Source organism: Ambystoma mexicanum, chromosome 5p (genome assembly GCF_040938575.1).
Source record: "Ambystoma mexicanum isolate Mex_15411 chromosome 5p, UKY_AmexF1_1, whole genome shotgun sequence".
Lineage (NCBI taxonomy): Eukaryota > Metazoa > Chordata > Amphibia > Caudata > Ambystomatidae > Ambystoma > Ambystoma mexicanum.
The window spans coordinates 1,030,992,350-1,031,012,017 of NC_090930.1; the positions used below are offsets into that span (position 1 = coordinate 1,030,992,350).

General features: G+C 46.7%; 1 protein-coding gene across 1 annotated transcript in view; it reads right to left on the reverse strand.

The window, feature by feature from the left end:
- EXOC2 (exocyst complex component 2) overlaps positions 1-19,668 on the reverse strand; it is a 1,591,413-nt gene that overhangs the window by 361,730 nt on the left and 1,210,015 nt on the right. Inside the window, exon 22 of the mRNA XM_069613520.1 lies at positions 10,359-10,475. Within this exon, the coding sequence (XP_069469621.1) occupies positions 10,359-10,475 (117 nt within the window). The remainder of the gene's footprint in view (positions 1-10,358; positions 10,476-19,668) is intronic.

Consider the following 19,668-nt stretch of genomic DNA (forward strand, 5'->3'; position numbering starts at 1 on the left):
TGAACCAGGTCGGAGTCGGTACCGGTATGGGAGGTAGCCATTGCGCAAATAGCGCCATGGCTACCTCCATACTCGGAATGAGGCCCTATACTATGGACCTCCTCACTGTGGCCTACCACCCTGGGTGATCTTCCTGTTCCTGTGTCGACTGTCAAAAATCTGAGGGTGGTTCTCTCGCTTTCTATGTCCCCTCAGGTGAGCGCCGTATGTAAGAAACATCATTTCATGTTGAGAGTTCTCAGGAAGGTGCTTCCTTTCCTTTTGTACCATTTGAGGCAGCTGGTAGTCGCCTCACTAATCGAACAGACTACTGTAAAGCGCTGTACCTGGCCCAACCTTTGGCCTCTATCCATCAGCTTCAGCAAAATTTGGCAGTTCGCGTAGCTACAAACGCTCCCCATGGAGCCCATATTAGCCCTTTGCTCTGGACTCTACACTGGCTTCCAACTGACCAGAGAATAAAATGTAAGTCTCTTTGCCTGCTTCAACAGGCCTTGTCTGTACAAGGGGATGAATATTTGAGAAAATAAATTCACTGCTACGTCCCAGCCCGATCACGTCACTCTAGTGAGGCCAATCTCTGCTAAACTGTGGAATAGCCTACCTGCTGGTTTAAGGGGGATGGAAAACCATCTCCTCTTTAGGAGGGCCCTGAAAACCTTCTTGTTCTAGCTCTTTGTTCTAGCTGTTGGTCTTGACCCTGTATTCCTCACGCCAAGAAGCCCTCGGGTGAACGTGCACGCTATAAAATGTTGTTAGGCAGAAACCTGTGCAGTTCCCTTGGGGACCACTGCAAAAGATTTAAGACTACAGGTATAGCAGTAAACCCACTTGGTAGCAGTCCGCACCACCCAGATTTACCTGGTAGCTGTGGCTGAGCAGTCAGACTTCCCTCAAGAAGAGTTAGGCAGTATGCAAAGTATACACAATATGTACCCAGGCACAATAGCACAAGCAAACACTGACCAGAGCCTGGTTTCAAAAGTATATAGTTATTTATTTATCAAACACACATAAGTTGAAATCACTCTAGCCAGATATAGTAAAAACACTTCAAACACAGTTATAATGAAAGCAGTTTCAACCCTTACTCCTATCTAGACAACTCTAGGTTAACACCACATAATTAAAACAGAGGTGAGCGCTTAACGTTAGATGACACTCTAGTAGGTTCAAGAAAGGGATAAAAAGAAACAGAAATGGGTTAAACACACCACTCTAAGGTCCAGAACACTTGCAATAGGCTCAAAGAAGCACAAAGTCACAGGTGAGCAAAAGTCACTAGGCAGGGCCCACTCTTAGAGTAGCCGGAGCGAAAATGTGCCCAAGATCACACTGTTATTAGGGATTCAAAGTCTTGCAAAGAGTTAGAAAGAGTTTAGAGTGGCTTAGAAAGTTTAGCCAGGGTGTTCCAGGCACTCCCAGGTTCGAAAGCCGGGGGCTAAATCTACCCCGTACAGTCGGTGGCAAGGGAAGCCAGACGGAACACGGTACCTTAAGCGGAAAGGATCCTCCAGCGGTGGCAGTTGTTCCAGGCAGTGGCAGCAAGGCTCGACGTCGGTCAGGGGAGAAGAAGTTCTCGCTGAAGAGCAGAAGAAGAGGGTCGTTGCACTGCCCGGGAAGAAACCAGCCGCGGAGTCCTCCGGTTAAAGGGTTGTACCGACTTTCGTGGTTGGGGTAAAAGTGGTGGGGTTCCGGTTGCCGGGGTGCTTGGCACTGGCAAGGCGGCCACGAGATACCTCGAGAAGCGGAAAGAAGGTGAAAACTGGTTGTCCCCACCAGTCAAGGGAAGGAGCCACTCCGTTAAGAGTTCTCCTCGGTCGTCGGGAAAAGTGGTGAGACGGTTCAGCAGGGCTCCACCGGGTGGTGTCGTCGAAGCAGGTCGGCTCAGCTCTTCCCTCGTCGGATTCTTGGTCCTGTGGCGACTTCTGAAGTTCCAGTCCCCAAAGCCCTGCTTTTATGCAGCAAACCCCCATTCACCCAGCCTAGCTGTCACTCAAACATGCTAAGTGGTGAGCCGGCCGGCTCACCACTTGGGCCAATCAGGACGGAGTGCGACTTGAGTTACCAAGGTAACTCAGTCCAGGGTGCCTAAATCCCCCTCCACCCCTCCTAAGTACCCCAGACAGAGTGGCACCACTTTGGAGGGCTTCTGTGGAGAAGCCCGCCAAAAGTGGAACAAAGGGCTCCACTTTGGGTCAGAGTTACAGAGGCGAACGCCAACGCCATTTTAGAATCAAGTTTTGGCAAAAAGTCCCAACCGGAGTTATAATAATAAATATATAAACCGGCGGTATGTTTAAGGCTACCGTAAATAAATAATTAAATGTGTTAGCCTAAAACAATGGGAAATCCCATAGGGAAATATTCGCGGTCGAATATAAAAAGTAGTTTCCACTGCCACCAGCCAAAACTCGATCAGGGGGGACGGAGACGTGCCCCCTCGACTAACAGACCCTGGGGCAATCGAATTGCCCCAGCCAGTACGTCCACAATATGATGGTTTGTACTGGTTCTGTTCAGGATTCAAGACTAGCAAAGTCTTTGGTGACTTTACATGCCCTGGGAGACAGTAGTCAGTCCCAGGGTATGGAGTCTATGTTGGGGAGTCCCTAGGACACCCCTGGGTCACGGCACAGAGGGTGCTGTGTAACCCACATTACAAAAATACATGAGGCCCTATGGAGTAAAAGACCCCATAGCCCATTCAACACAAGGTTTAACCAAGAAAACACACTTCAACATGTCCAAGAGGGAGGGTAAAAGAGTCTCACTCTTGGCAGGAGAAAAAAAAGAAACCCCAGAAATCCAGCAAAGCTGCTGGGGGACTCACTAGGTAGGGAAATTCAGCCTAAACAGAGAATTCTCCCTAACACTCGCCCCCCCCAGACTAAGGGACAGGAGGATTTAATCCACTCCTGGATGAACCTCATACCTCTAGTCGATGATATACATCCTAGAGAGTCCATCAGCATTTTGATGGTGACACCCTGACCTGTGCTCAATGGTGAAATCAAACCCTTGCAGGCAGATTGACCATCTCAATAGTTTTGGATTTTCCCCTTTCATTTGCATTAACCATCTCAAGGGTTGGTGGTCAGTCTGAATAACAAAAGTAGAACCATACAAGTATGGCCTAAACTTCTTCAGTGCCCACACAATAGCAAAGCATTCTCTTTCGATTGTTGCCCACCTTGTCTCAGGATCCTTCAGTTTTCTACTGATGAAGCAAATGGGGTGCTCCCTACCCTTCTCATCCAGTTGGCTTAGAACTGCACCTATACCTACATTGGAAGCATCAGTTTGTACAATGAAAGTTTGGTGGTAGTCAGGAGCTCTCAATACGGGAGCTTGGCAAAGAGCTCTCTTCAGGTTTTCAAAGGCCTGATTGCACTCCTCATTCCATTTTACCTTTTTAGGGAATTTAGGAGAGGAGATTACATTCAGTGGAGAAGCTATGGTCCCATAGTTCTCAATGAAATTCCTGTAATACCCAGTGAGGCCTAGGAAGGCTCTCACTTGGGTTTGAGTAGTTGGTGTTGTCCAATTTTGCACAGCTTCAATCTTGCTGAGCAAAGGCCTTATTTCTCCACCTCCTACCTCATGCCCAAGGTAGACCACTTTACTTTGACCAATCTGGCACTTACTGGCTTTGATTGTCAAATGGGCCTGTTCCAGAGCCTGCAACACATGTCCTAGGTGGTTCACATGTTCTTCCCAGGAGTGGCTGAAGACTGCAATGTCATCCAAGTATGCCATGCAGAAATCTTCCATCCCAGCCAGAACTTGGTTCACCATCCTTTGGAATGTGGCAGGTGCATTTTTTAATCCAAAAGGCATGACCTTAAACTGGTACAAGCCAACTGGGGTTGAAAATGCAGTCTTCTCCTTGGCATGGTCTGTCAGGGCTATTTGCCAATAGCCTGACGTAAGGTCAAATGTGCTGAGGTACTTGGCTGCACCAAGTTTATCCACCAACTCATCTGTCCTGGGCAAAGGGTGGGCATCAGTCTTGGTGACTGCATTTAGAGCTCTATAGTCCACACAGAATCTCAAGTCTTTGGATCCTGCCTTTGGTACTAACACAACTGGGCTAGACCATGGACTAGTAGAGGGTTCTATTACCCCGAGATCAAGCATCTTCTTGACCTCTCCTTTGATGTGGGTTCTGATATGTTCTGACATTCTGTACCCTCTGCTTTTGACTGGCAGACAGTCACCAGTGAGTATCTCATGCTGGCCTCAAGGGGTCAAGCCTGGTGACAGTGAGAACAGGGAGGCAAACTGATTTAACATAGATTTGCACTCCTCTTGTTGCTCAGGTGTCAGGTCTGAAGAGAGATTAACTCCTTCGACTTTTTCATCTAAAGGCACCCCTCTGAGGAGATCAGGGAGAGATTCACTCTCTTCCTCCTCTGCAGCTGAAGCTAGAAGCAAGGCTCCTACGTCAGGTCTGGAGATGTATGCTTTTAGTCTGTTGGTGTGGAAGACTCTAGGAGCTTCCCTGGGTCTGCCCAGATCCACCAGATAGTTGACCTCTCCAAGCTTTCCCACAATCTTGAAGGGTCCCATCCACTTGTCTTGCAAGGCCCTCTGCCTTGTTGGGAGCATAACTAGAACTAGCTGGTCTTGAGTAAACTCAACCATGTTAGCCTTCTGGTCATGCCAATGTTTGACCAGAGCTTGACCAGCTTTCAAGTTGTCACTTGCTTCTGCCATCATGTGTGACATTCTCCTCCGGAGACCTATCACATAGTCAGTCACTCTGACTGGCTTGAGGGGAGGAGCACCTTCCAACCCCTCCTTAATCAGGGCCAATGGACCTCTGACCAGATGGCCATAGAGAAGCTCAAAGGGAGAATAACCTACTCCCTCCTGAGGGACTTCTCTATAAGCAAAGAGCAGGCATGGCAGTAGAAGGTCCCATTTTTTCTTAAGGGGTTCCTCTAAAGCACCTATCATGCTCTTCATGGTTCTGTTAAACCTTTCAACCAACCCGTTTGTCTGAGGGTGGTATGCTGTTGAGAACTTGTAAGTAACTCCACAGGTTTTCCACATGGCTTTCATGTAGTGGGACATAAAGTTTGACCCCCTGTCAGAGATTACTTCCTTAGGAAACCCAACCCTGGTGAAGATACCAAGGAGGGCCTTAGCCACAGCCGGAGCTGTAACAGTCCTCATAGGAATTGCCTCACGGTACCTAGTAGCATGGTCTACTACAACAAGTATAAACCTGTTGCCTGAGGAGGTTGGAGGATCAAGGGGACCAACAATGTCAATCCCTACCCTCTCAAATGGGACTCCCACAACTGGGAGAGGCACTAAAGGTGCCACATTCTTGGAACCAACCTTACCAGAAGTCTGGCAGGTATGGCAGCTCTTACAATATCTATCTACTTCAGCCCCCATCTTTGGCCAATAAAAGTAGAGTGAGAGCCTTTCCTTGGTCTTCTTGAAACTCAAGTGACCAGCCAAAGGTATCTCATGGGCTAGTTGTAAGAACTGTTGTCTGTTCTCTTGTGGGACTACAAGGCGTTTGTAGTCTCCAGGTTCAGACTCAGTGGGTTCACTGTAGAAGAGGCCATCTTCCCAGTGCAACCTATACTTCCCAGGCTCTTGTCCATCAGCTTGAGAAGCTGCCTGGTGGCGGAGACCTTCCAGAGTTGGACATTCTCTTTGCCCCTTACGGAAAGCAGCCCTGCTAGGCCCACCTTCTGCCAGTAAAGACTGCAGCTCAGGATGGTCCTCATGGTCCAAATCTCCAATAAGGTTTGGGCCTCCCTCTAGCTCTTCCTCAGAGTCTAGCTCAACCACACAGGGTTGTACCTCCCTCTCAGCCTCAGCTGGAGGTGGAGTTACAGGTGTAACTTTGGACAACCTAGGGGAAGTCCTTGTTGGAAGCACTGGAGTGCTTGCTGCTGGCTTTTTCCTAGGAGTCTTGGGTTGCCCCTTTGCTCCTGATCTGGTTGTTACTGCAGTAAGTTGTTCCAGGGGGAGAGGAGTGATTTCTGTCATCATCTCCTGAGATAACCCTCTCAGGGTTTTCTCTCTTGCAGGTTTTGTGAGCTCCTGTAACCTTTTGCTAGGGGGTCTGGGGGTATGAGATACAACTCCAAGAGCTTTGAGGTCATTACCCAACAGAACCCTACCTGGCACTTCACATTGTACACTGACAGGTATTTTTACAGCCATATCATTACATTGGATGAGAACTGGTAACTGGGGACACATCTGCACAGGCCCACCAGCTAACTTGGTGAGGCATTTGGGTGCCTTAGCAACATCCTCTGCCTTGAAAAATGATTCATCCACCACAGTTATGCTGGCCCCAGTGTCCCTAATGGCAGGAGTCTCCTGGCCATTCACCTGGACACTGTCCTTATAATACTCTTTAGTATTATCTGGAATAGAGTTATATACATCTAAATTCTGTTGTTCCCACAACCCCAGAGAGACTAAAGAAACACTAGCTGAGACTCCAGTGGGTTCATCAGCTAGTAATAGAAAGTTTCCACATGCCATATGTACTTCCTCTTCCGGAGTGAAGGCTAAGGAGGCAAGTTGGACCCCTGAAGGTTTACCCTTACATCTGGGATCTCCTTTCACATGGTCAGTAGCCTTACAAACAAAGCATGAGCCAAAGGCTCGCTGGAATGGAGGCTTGTTCTGACCTCCTTCTGGTCTGGGACCAGAAGGTACACTAGCCTGATTCGGTTTCCCTTGTGGCTTACCCTTATAGTTTTGTTTGGGGCCCTCTTTGGAATTTGTAGTATTTGAATTCTCTTTGGAGTCCTTTTTAGGCTGTCTCTCCCCATCCTTTTTCTGAGTTACCCCAGAATCCTTGTGAGTGGCCCTGTTGGCAACCCACAAGTCAGCAGCCTTAGCTAGTTTCCGGGAATCTAATTCCTTGGAATCAGCCAAGTGTTGTCTGAGCTCAGGAGAGCAGGCATCATAAATAGTCTCCAACATAAACAAATTCTTCATACCTTCATAAGTGTTCACCTTGTAACCCTTAATCCATCCCTCTAAGTTTTTCAACCCTTCACTCACCCAGGTAGCCCAAGGGGTACCATCATGCTTTTTGAGGCTCCTAAACCTCTTAAGATACTGGGAAGGGGTCTTCCCAAACCTAGCTATCAAAGCTAGTTTCACACATTCATAGTCCTTCTTATCCTCCTCCCCCATCTCCATTACCACATCAGTTGCAACAGGGGGAAGCCTAGAGAACAACCAGGTGAGTAAGTCATTTCCTGTGATGTTCTGGAGCCCATGATTATATTCAAACAGAGACAACCAATCCAACACATCCAACTTAGGCTCATACATACCAACCAATTCTTTAGGCATCCGGGGTCTTTTAGGACTGGAACTTCTAGAGGAGCCGGAGAGAGAAGCATTCTCAACAGATAATTTCTTCATTTCTAGCTCATACTTGAGCTCCATTTCCCTTAGCCTTAGTTCTTTGTCAGTTTGAGCATTCAGTTTCTTATACTCCAATTCTAGTTTCATTTTCTCCAGTTCAAAGTACTGAGGACTAAATGTGGGACCTGGTAAAGGCCCAGTAGGTACAGCAGGTAGAGCAGGTAGAGGCCTAGGGGGGACAGTCACAACAGCCTCACCCTCCTCTTCTGACTCTTCCTCAGAATCATCAACATTTTTCTCCATGTTAATTTCAATACTGTCATCTACAGTTGCTGGAGTGGTAGGTTCCTCTGAACCCTCACCCAGACTTTGGTTAGCTAACAATCTTTCAATCAGCTCCATTTTCTTGCCCTTAGTCAGGAGGTCTTTATGTTTACAGAGCACTCTTAAACAATCAGCAGTTTTGGCTGCAAGGGACACTTGACTATAGCTTTCTATAACTGACATGTTAGAGGTTTACTTTTATAGTGCTAAGCTTTGTGGTTAGTTGCACTAAGGTATCTAAAGCACACTAAAATGTATACTTAATACAAATCCCACCGCTGCCACCAGTGTTAGGCAGAAACCTGTGCAGTTCCCTTGGGGACCACTGCAAAAGATTTAAGACTACAGGTATAGCAGTAAACCCACTTGGTAGCAGTCCGCACCACCCAGATTTACCTGGTAGCTGTGGCTGAGCAGTCAGACTTCCCTCAAGAAGAGTTAGGCAGTATGCAAAGTATACACAATATGTACCCAGGCACAATAGCACAAGCAAACACTGACCAGAGCTTGGTTTCAAAAGTATATAGTTATTTATTTATCAAACACACATAAGTTGAAATCACTCTAGCCAGATATAGTAAAAACACTTCAAACACAGTTATAATGAAAGCAGTTTCAACCCTTACTCCTATCTAGACAACTCTAGGTTAACACCACATAATTAAAACAGAGGTGAGCGCTTAACGTTAGATGACACTCTAGTAGGTTCAAGAAAGGGATAAAAAGAAACAGAAATGGGTTAAACACACCACTCTAAGGTCCAGAACACTTGCAATAGGCTCAAAGAAGCACAAAGTCACAGGTGAGCAAAAGTCACTAGGCAGGGCCCACTCTTAGAGTAGCCAGAGCGAAAATGTGCCCAAGATCACACTGTTATTAGGGATTCAAAGTCTTGCAAAGAGTTAGAAAGAGTTTAGAGTGGCTTAGAAAGTTTAGCCAGGGTGTTCCAGGCACTCCCAGGTTCGAAAGCCGGGGGCTAAATCTACCCCGTACAGTCGGTGGCAAGGGAAGCCAGGCGGAACACGGTACCTTAAGCGGAAAGGATCCTCCAGCGGTGGCAGTTGTTCCAGGCAGTGGCAGCAAGGCTCGACGTCGGTCAGGGGAGAAGAAGTTCTCGCTGAAGAGCAGAAGAAGAGGGTCTTTGCACTGCCCGGGAAGAAACCAGCCGCGGAGTCCTCCGGTTAAAGGGTTGTACCGACTTTCGTGGTTGGGGTAAAAGTGGTGGGGTTCCGGTTGCCGGGGTGCTTGGCACTGGCAAGGCGGCCACGAGATACCTCGAGAAGCGGAAAGAAGGTGAAAACTGGTTGTCCCCACCAGTCAAGGGAAGGAGCCACTCCGTTAAGAGTTCTCCTCGGTCGTCGGGAAAAGTGGTGAGACGGTTCAGCAGGGCTCCACCGGGTGGTGTCGTCGAGGCAGGTCCGCTCAGCTCTTCCCTCGTCGGATTCTTGGTCCTGTGGCGACTTCTGAAGTTCCAGTCCCCAAAGCCCTGCTTTTATGCAGCAAACCCCCATTCACCCAGCCTAGCTGTCACTCAAACATGCTAAGTGGTGAGCCGGCCGGCTCACCACTTGGGCCAATCAGGACGGAGTGCGACTTGAGTTACCAAGGTAACTCAGTCCAGGGTGCCTAAATCCCCCTCCACCCCTCCTAAGTACCCCAGACAGAGTGGCACCACTTTGGAGGGCTTCTGTGGAGAAGCCCGCCAAAAGTGGAACAAAGGGCTCCACTTTGGGTCAGAGTTACAGAGGCGAACGCCAACGCCATTTTAGAATCAAGTTTTGGCAAAAAGTCCCAACCGGAGTTATAATAATAAATATATAAACCGGCGGTATGTTTAAGGCTACCGTAAATAAATAATTAAATGTGTTAGCCTAAAACAATGGGAAATCCCATAGGGAAATATTCGCGGTCGAATATAAAAAGTAGTTTCCACTGCCACCAGCCAAAACTCGATCAGGGGGGACGGAGACGTGCCCCCTCGACTAACAGACCCTGGGGCAATCGAATTGCCCCAGCCAGTACGTCCACAATATGATGGTTTGTACTGGTTCTGTTCAGGATTCAAGACTAGCAAAGTCTTTGGTGACTTTACATGCCCTGGGAGACAGTAGTCAGTCCCAGGGTATGGAGTCTATGTTGGGGAGTCCCTAGGACACCCCTGGGTCACGGCACAGAGGGTGCTGTGTAACCCACATTACAAAAATACATGAGGCCCTATGGAGTAAAAGACCCCATAGCCCATTCAACACAAGGTTTAACCAAGAAAACACACTTCAACATGTCCAAGAGGGAGGGTAAAAGAGTCTCACTCTTGGCAGGAGAAAAAAAAGAAACCCCAGAAATCCAGCAAAGCTGCTGGGGGACTCACTAGGTAGGGAAATTCAGCCTAAACAGAGAATTCTCCCTAACAAATGTCCATAACATAACATGACCCCACTCTATTAAAAAAGGATTACAATATGACTTTCTATAATTAGCAAGTGTTATCAGAAACAAAATGGCTCTTGATTAAATGTATAGCTCTTCTTTCTTAAAGCAGGTAGTATACAATATTTTTGGATTACCATGATTTCATTACAAAGACTGCTTCTGCGGTCAACAAAGCTCCACACACTTAAGACATACATATTCCAGGAGTGAACATTACAGCAAATGCTAGTCCTTGTGCTTACCTGGGTTATTTTCTCAATTGCTGGGAAGCTGTGCTTTTCAAAGTGTTCAGCAATGTTCAGGAAAGTGTGACGTTCCAGATGACGACAGTTACTTAGGACAATTAAAAGCCTTTGTTCCTACAAATTGGCATTTTCAGAACAAGTTAAAATAGCAAGTCTATAAAAGGAAAAATCTGCAATACCATTATGTCACAGGATACGAAAACAACATTGATATTCGCATTGACCCTTTTCAAGGTATATCTCTTAACTGCATAGAATAAACATAACACCATTCATTGGCAGATACCCTGTCCTCTAAAAATTGCTGCATTTGCAGTAACTTGCCGAATTTCCTTTTTTAAGAAGTAAAAGCATATATATAGTAATAGAAAACAAGTAAGCATGAGGCCCTAACTAAAGTAATATATGGTACTGATTAAGGGGTAGCTGTTCAGAGGCTCATACAGTCCCTCATGTAGAAGGGGTAGATTTTGTTATGTCCACAGAGTGATGGTTTCCACAAAGCATAATTTAGCTTTCTGTTATCAGTGGGAAAGTTTAATGGCTCCTTAATCCTATTACTCTTAATGATGTTGGGCATTAGGAATATCTGGGACAGTAAGGACCCATTTTCTTGCATTCCCAGTTTAATTTTGGACAATAGGTGCCACACAGGTGACCCATAGTTTAGTTTAACATTTTACATTCGGCAGGCAAAACACTGGTGGCCCCATGAGTCGCTGACAATCTCCTCTGAACACTCTGCAGCCACAAAGGGTGTGTGGCACAGTGTTCCTGAGGTTCATGGTGGTCTCTTTTTTAGTGGCTGCAAGTGTGTAAGAAATAGGGAAACTAACACTTCTGTCAACGTCTCTGCTGTAACCCATTAGTGCCTTATAGAGCTGTGAGGTGCAGGGACAGCTTTTCTATTATCTTTAGGAGTTCATGCCTGCTGCAATACATTTTATCCTGTTTTTTCTTTTTATCATTTACATTTTATTAAAGCTCAAAACAGATGGCATCACAGTGCCCACTGCTGCATACAACCTCTGTGTGTTACAACAGTTTTTACCTGAAAACAGCACATGTCGAAGTTGGTATTCAAATTAATATTTCATAGAAATAATAAAATAAAGCAAAAATCACGAGAAAATCTAAATAAATCACAAAATACAGTGTGGAGGCCGGTGGATCTCAAAGCCTAAGAAACAGATTTTAATAACAGCGAGAAGGACGGCATCTCATGAGGCTTGTGGTGTATTACAGAGTTATCATGCTGACTAAGAAATGCGATAGAAGACCCCATCCCCCGAGGTATTGCATCATATCCCCTTTAAGCGCTGCATCTTTTTTTCTCATTGCGGCCACAAACCAAACGCTAGTCCACCACTACTTCATTTCTGGCACAGTCGAGGACACAGTTTTTTGCTACAACCAACCTTGCCGCAACCAAATGGAGAAATTACTTAAAGTAATGTTCTTTCTATGGATTCTTCTTCTGCAGATTCCTCATCGGATAGCTATTCACTCCAGCTTCGCTGCTTAGGAAAAGTTTCAACAGGGAGCGTAGCGGACCTCGACCCAGCCGTCGATCCATCTTGCTCGGCGACTGGTCATCGGCTTCGGATGTGACGTCAGGCATCGTATAAATACCACATCACTATGCCCCAACCTCAGTTCCCCCTTTTTTTCCCAAGCACCACATGCTGCATAGGAAAACAGAGAGAACAAACAGGCTAATGAGCCCTTAAAAAGAAAGAAGTAACTATAGACCCCAGAAGGAGTAACAATTGAACAAACACTACAAGTAGTGTTAGAAAAATCTTTGTTTTAGAAACTGTGGCAGGAAGACAGAAAACGGACAGAGAGGACCATCACCAAGTAAACGTGAAAGAGAAGATGCGCGCCAACCACCGACTTTCTGAGCGGGAATGGATGGGAAGGGAGATGAGGAATCTGTGGGGGAAAAATCCATAGAAAGAACATTCTGGTAAGTCATTTCTCCTTCAATGGATTGCGTTTCTCCTGTAGATTCGTCATCTGATAGACTCCTAAAGCAGTAAGGAAGGAGGCGGGCAGAAAGTTACACCAAGAGATTTTGCAGCACTGCCCTGCCAAAACGTGCATCAGTAGTAGCTGCCACATCCACACTGTAGTGCTTTGCGAAGATATGCAGGGATTACCATGTCGCAGCGCGACAAACGTCCCGGACAGGAACTCCCCTCTGCGAAGCCGTTGATGCTGAGACTTCCACGAACAGCTGTTCAGCTCTCCTAAAACTAGCTGTCCTGGCGATATAACTCAACGCCCTCTTCGGGTCTAGGTGATGTGACCGTTCCTCCTGCTTAGAATGGTGCGGAGGAGGGTAGAAGACCGGAAAGCCGATGGATTGGGACAGGTGGAATTCTGAGACAACCTTGGGGAGGATGCCAGGCCTTACCCAGAGTGAAAATTTCTCCCAGAAAAAACACAGTAAGGGTGGCTTACAGCATAAGGCCTGTAGTTCACTCACCCGCCTAGCGGATGTAATAGCCACCAAGAAGGCTGTTTTGAAGGAGAAAGGCTGTAAGGGACAAGAGTGCATAGGCTCAAAGGGAGCCGCCGTCAGAAATGTCAGAACCAGATTAAGGTCCCAATCCGGCACAACAAAGGGAGTTGGCGGAAACATATCTACAAGGCCTTTCAGGAACTTCATCACTTTAGTGGTGGGGGCAAGAGATGGGGTCAATCTCGCGTTCCTCGTACTACGCCTCAAATCTTCTCTATCTGCACGCGTACAAAGATGTTGTAGATGGTCTGCGTGCAGCCAGCAACACCTCAAGTACTTCCTTAAAGAGGTCCCAGTCATCATATCTCATCCTCTCAAGGTTCAGGGATTCTGGGGTTGGATGGATTATCTGACCTTCCGACTGGGTTAGGAAATCCGGACGTCGAGGCAACCGGTAAGGTGGACAGATGGACAGATCCAAGAGGTCGGAGTACCACGTTCTCCTCGCCCAGTCCGGGCTATCAAGATCATGGTGGCTCAAAACCACTTCAACCTCCGGAGAACCCATGGAATGACAGCAATCAGAGGGAATGTTTAAAGGAGAGGGAAGGTCCAATCCACCAGAAACGCATCCCCCAGTGCACTGTTTGCTGGGAATTCCCTTGAACAAAACTGTTTGCATTTCCTGTTGAATCCTTTGTGAACAGATCCACTGTTGGGGTACCCCAGAGAGCGAAGACCTCCTCCAGGACTTTCTGGCACACTTCCCACTGGTGCAAGACCATGCTCTGCCTGCTCAGAGCATCCACCAAGTTGTTCTCTGCGCCCGCCAGATGAACTGCCGAGACCGAGGTCCTGTTGTATAGCAACCAGAACCAAAGTATCATCGCCTCCGTGCATCGGGGGCAGAAGCGCACAACACATTGCTTGTTGAGTTGTGTTGTCCGTCACAACGAGCATATGTTTCCCCTGCAGAGACGGGTCGAATGCTTTCAGGCTAGCCTGATAGCTCTTAATTCCAGCCTGTTGATATGCCACTTGGCTTCCGTCTTTGACCAGAGGCAGCTCACCTGCAAATCCTCGCAGTGAGCGCCCCAAACCTTCAGAGACGCATCTCTGACCACTTGGGTCTTCAGCCAAGGAGGCCAGAAGGGTTCCCCCACCAAAAGACTGTTGCGTTCCGCCCAACAGGACAGATCGTTGACCACTAATGCAGACACCCTGAGGAGATCCGAGAGAGAGCCGAGGTACTGAGACCACTGATCCCTCAGTAGCCATTGCAGGGATCTCATGCACAACATGGCCTCTGGCACTAGAAAAATGCAGGAGGCCATGAGGCCTAGGAGGCGGAGGAAGGAAGCCACTGGTAGAGTGGCACTGTTGCGGAACAGTCGACCATCTGTGTCAAGCTGACTACTCTCTCCTCGGGAGGGAAGGCTTTCTCCACCCGGGTGTCTAGAACTGTTCCGATGAACTTGAGCCGCTGAACTGGTGTCATGTGGGACTTCTTTAAATTTGGGGATAAGCCCAGCTTGTGCAGCAGCAAGCACGTGTCCTCTAAATGGGACAATACCGGCAGTACAGACTTCCCTCGGATCAGCCGGTCGTCCAGATATGGAAATACGTGGACTCAGGATCTCCTGAGGTGAGCCGCAACTACAGCCATAAACTTGGTGTAGACCCTTGGGGAGAAGGTTAGACCAAAGGGAAGCACCTTGAAGTGATAGTGCATATCTCCTATGGTGAACCTTAGGAACTTCCTGTACTTTCAATGGATTGGCACATGTAAATAAGCGTCCTTTAGGTCTATCGACACCAGCCAGTCCTGTCGTTCTAGAGCATGGAGAATCTCTCTCAACGTCACCATCCTGAGTTTGTCTTTCCTCAAGAACTTGTTCAAGCCCCTGAGGTCCAGAATGGGACGGACACCTCCTCCCTTGTTGGGTACTAGGAAATAACAGAAATCCAACCCGATCCTCTCTGCTCGGGTGGTACCTCTTCCACAGCACCCTTCAGCAACAGGGCTCTCAGTTCTTCTTTGTGCTCCTGTCCCGGTTGGATTGCAGGTGGGGGCTGTCTGTCCGGTAGTTTTCTTATAAAGGTAGACAATAATCACACGGAATGAGCTGTAGAGCCCAGGCATCAAAGTAATTTTCTGCCACTGGAGCAAATGCTCAGTCAACCATCCTACAACCGGTCCGCGGTGAGAGGGAAAAATCAAAGCAAATTCAGAGGCTTGGTCGCCCCCGCTGCTGACACTGCATGTTGACCTCTAGAAGCCCCTCTGCCCCTTCCGTAGCATGAGAAACGCTTCTAACCTTGCCTGGCCGGTGAGAGATGCGCTCATCTGCCGTAAGGAGCATATATCCTGTAGCCCCCATGCCCTAGAGGCAAAGCTAAATGCAGGTTTGGCCAGCTGCACAGCTAGGTCTAAGGATTTGGCAGCTAGTTTGGATTCCTTAAATTTCTGTAAGGAATCATCGGCTTTCTGGCCGAAAAAGAAGATCGCCCTCGAAGGGCCTGTCCAGAAGCTTCACTTGGACATTAGGCAAATAACCAGAGGTTTTTAAGTAGGGCTGCCTTCTTAGTGTTATGGCTGATGCCATTGATCTGCCCACACAGTGGCCAGATATGCTGGCAACAAGAGGGAAAATAGTAGCTTTTAAAGAAACTCTACCAGTGTTATGGTCGGATCATTGTGCCCTACTTTTTACACTAACCGGTAAAGATCTAGTAAAGAATAAAGGTAGAGAAATGCCAATAATATGGAAACGTGCAGTCGCTGACCTGGATAAAATCCCAGGCGGAGAAGTACAGGAGAAACTGAATACTATTGATAAGTCACTGACATGTGATGAATTCTTCAATAAAGGTATGGACACATTGGAAGAAATATGTAATAAGTATGCCCCCCTGAAACAGAAAAAAACTAAGAAATCTGAATCCTGGTTTGGTCCCGGACTTGCTTCGGAAGCAACTACGCAAAGCTAACGACAATTGGAGATACAGTAAGAACAATAATGATGCAGTTATGGCTAAGGCAGTATTAAAAGTATATAAAACTGCCCTATTTGTAGCAAAACGGGACTATTTACATAGTGAGATCATGCAAGCTGGAAACCAGTTTAAAGGCATATTTGATGTGGTTAAAAAGTTTAGTAAACCAGTATGCATGCATACAACTACAACAGCATCTCAGGAACAGGCTGATAAATTCAATGCCTTTTTAAAGATAAAATAGTTACCATATTAAATAATATTGAATTGGGAAGGGACTCTAAAATTGAGAGACAAACAAAGGAAGAACAGGAATACGATAAGGAAAATCAAAGGGAAATAGCGTTTCAGTTTCAAAAAGTGGAGAATGAGACCATTTTTACCCTGTTAGGGCAATTGAAACCCACTAATGATTCCTCCTGTAGAATGCCAGTTTATGCTGCCAAATGGTTAGCAAAAGAATTAACGCCATTCATGGGGATCTTTGTGAATAAGTCACTTCCAAGACTCACAGGTACCAATAGCTTTGAAAAAAGCTTTAATTAAACCTCTATTAAAGAAAACTACTTTAGACCCGGAAGTAATGAAGAACTACCGACCAGTGGCTAATTTGATGTGGCCAACAAAAATTCTTTAAAAGGTGGTGTGTTCCCAGTTCCAGGCCTTTGTGGACGAAGAGAATCTACTGGATGATCTTCAATCAGGTTTTTGCCCAAACCATGGCACAGAATCATCTCTTTTAGCAGTGCATGATGATTTAATGGAGGTAGCCGATAGGGGAGGATCCACAGTGTTATTGATGTTGGATCTCTCCGCGGCCTTCGATACTGTGAATCATCAGGTAATGGCCAAACGGATTAAGCAGGTGGGGAAAGCCTCTGAACAAGTAGTAAAGGGGTTTGAATCCTTTCTTAAAGAAATAACTCAAAGGGTTATACTCCATGGCTTTACCTCACAAATGGTGGAACTTGATTGCGGGGTGCCACAGGGCTCGTCCCTGTCCCCACTCATTTTTAATCTTTATTTTCGACCAGTCTTTGGGATTTTTAGGAAATATGGTTTGCTATTTCATTCATATGCGGATGATACGCAACTATATATTGAACTACAAAATAATGAAGAAGATTTTGAAAGAATTAATCAATGTATGAGGGAACTGAATGAATGGATGAATAACAACCATCTACAATTAAACGCTGCCAAAACAGAAATTATACTGTTTAGCTCAAAGAACAAAAAAACAGCAGACATTCAAAGCTCTCCCCCTATGATTTTGGGTGAACAACTACAATATGATAAAAAAGTAAAAAAACCTAGGTTGTTGGTGGCAAGCAAATTTGAATAGCGATGCCCAAGTAGGGGCTAAAGTGAAATCAGTTCACTTTGCACTTCGATCATTAAGGAAAATAGTCCCCTACATTCCAACAGAAGATAGAGCAGTGGTGGTGGGGGCAATGACTAACCCCCACCTTGATTATTGTAACAGTTTATTGGCAGGGATTCCTCAGAAGCAAATGATGAGACTCCAAAGAGCACAAAATGCAGCAGTGAGAGCTATTGGGAACATAAAGAAAAGTGATCATGTGTCATCTATGCGGAGATCACTCCACTGGCTGATGGTGGAAGACAGGATTAGATTTAAGATGGCATGCCTAGTGTTTAAATGTACTAAAGGGCTGGCCCCTGCATATTTAGCGGATAAAATAATACCTTATCAGCCGAAAAGGAACTTAGGTTCGGAGGACAGACTCTTACTTTGCATTCCACGAACAAAATGCACTACAAGAGGAGACAGAAGCTTTGGTGTCTATGGACCTAAAGTCTGGAATCAACTTCCTCTTGAAATTAGAAAGTGCGAAAGCCTGGAGCTCTTTAGAAAGAGATTGAAAACCTTTCTATTTAGATAAATGTAAACCGGTAATCTAAACTAAACCCTCAGACATCTTCTTTTTCTTCTCTTATGAAATTCGCGATTTCTTATAGTTGCCATCTGCGCCCGAATATGGTTGACTCCGTCTGGTGCGCGTGATAAATTACTCAAAATCAAACAGTCTGCGATGTCCAGGCCCGTTTGCAGCGTCTGTCTGGCCACCTCTTTCCCATCCTCCATTAGCTGTAGAAAGCCCTCGTGCATTTCTCCTTTGGGACATACTGAGCAGCATTTAGAACTGCAGCCTGCTGACGGGAGTAATGGAACAAGAGTTTTGCCACATAATTGCTAAAGGATTGGCAATGGCAGGGTTTAAAGGCATATTACGTTCCGCGGTTAGGCCTTCATCTAAAATGTCAGTAAGGTCATAACCTTGTACAGGCGCCACTGATGAGTGCAATCCCAGGGTGTCAATAACCCTTTCTACCAGAGCCCTGAATTTAGAGGTATTATGAAGATAAGGCTGGGACTGCTGAAATTCGAGGTCTGGAGAGGTGTCCAGATTACTGGTGTCCTGGAGGCCTTGAGCCAGTTGCAAAAGCCGATTCTGGTCATCAAAATAATCGACCCACTCCTGAACCCAAGTAAATCTGTCGACATCCCCCTGGTCATCCGCGTCATGACTGCCGAAGATACCTGCCATAGTATCGAAAAATTCAAACTGGGGTTGCGGGGTGAATGTTTTCTCGACAACCGTAGACATTGAGGGATTGTCTTTCGGCGCTGATATGGTGGATGTCGTTGTCGATCGAGAAACTGTAGCATCGACATCCTTGGATGCACAGGGTTGATCCGGCTTCTGTTGGATCTCTTTCAGTGTCGAAAGATTTATTGGCGCCGACATTGTCGGTACCGAGGCACTAAAGGGGTTGGGTATACCGAGCGTCGCTCTATACTCAGAGGCCAGCTGCTTAGGGGGGTTAGCCGCGCCGACTGCAGCATGCTTCTTGAACATTTCAAACATCGAGGATTTGAACTCCTCCCGCTCTTGGTGGGTGGTAGGCCCAGTCAACGACTTACCTTTATCTGTCGATGACTCAGAGTATCGATGTTGGCAGTGGCGTCTTTTCTTCTTTCTGAACGAGGAAGAGTGGCTCCTCGAGTGGGACAATTTCTTCCGCCTGTATTCTTTCTCGGGGCATATACCTCTCAGTTTCGGCCTCTGAAGACCGAAACGTCGACCGCGCCAGTGATTTTGAAGGCGGTCGACCCAGAGCAAGTCTTGCAGCTTGATCGAAAAGGGATTTAGATTGCATTTTGGCGCACGATGAACACCTGTCAGTCCTGTGACATGTGCCGAGGCACCAGAGACAACTCGTGTGGGTCAGTGATGGACATCTTGGTACCACAATAGGAACACTGTTTGAAACCTGATACCTGAGAGACAGACATCTTGCTTCAAGGATTTTGAAAAAAGTACAAAGTTTTGTGATGAAAACGTTGAGAGAATCGAAGCTCTGTGTTAGCGTGTGGAAAAAAGGAACAGAGGTTGGGGCGTAGTGAAGTGGTATTTATATGACTCCTGACGTCGCGTCCGGAGCCAACAACCAGGCGCAGAGCAAGACGGATCGACGGCCGGGTCGTGGTCCACTAGGCCCCCTGTTGAAAATGTTCTGAAGCAGAAAAGCTGGAGGGAATATCTATCTGATGAGGAATCTGCGGGAAAAAGGCAATACATTGAAAGTTGGTTATTAGCTTCGATGTTTTAGCCCCCCAATTTGTATTGCCTCTGCAAGTCCTCATCTAGTAATGCTACCTCGGAGTCCGCTACTAAATCAGCCCCAGTAATCGTTTTAATTTGAGCTAGCACCTCCTTACAAAACAGCTGGATGATTGGACATGTCCACCACATATGGAAAAAGGTAGCCGGGGCAGCGGTGCATCTCCAACATGTGTGGGAGTGTGTTGGGTTC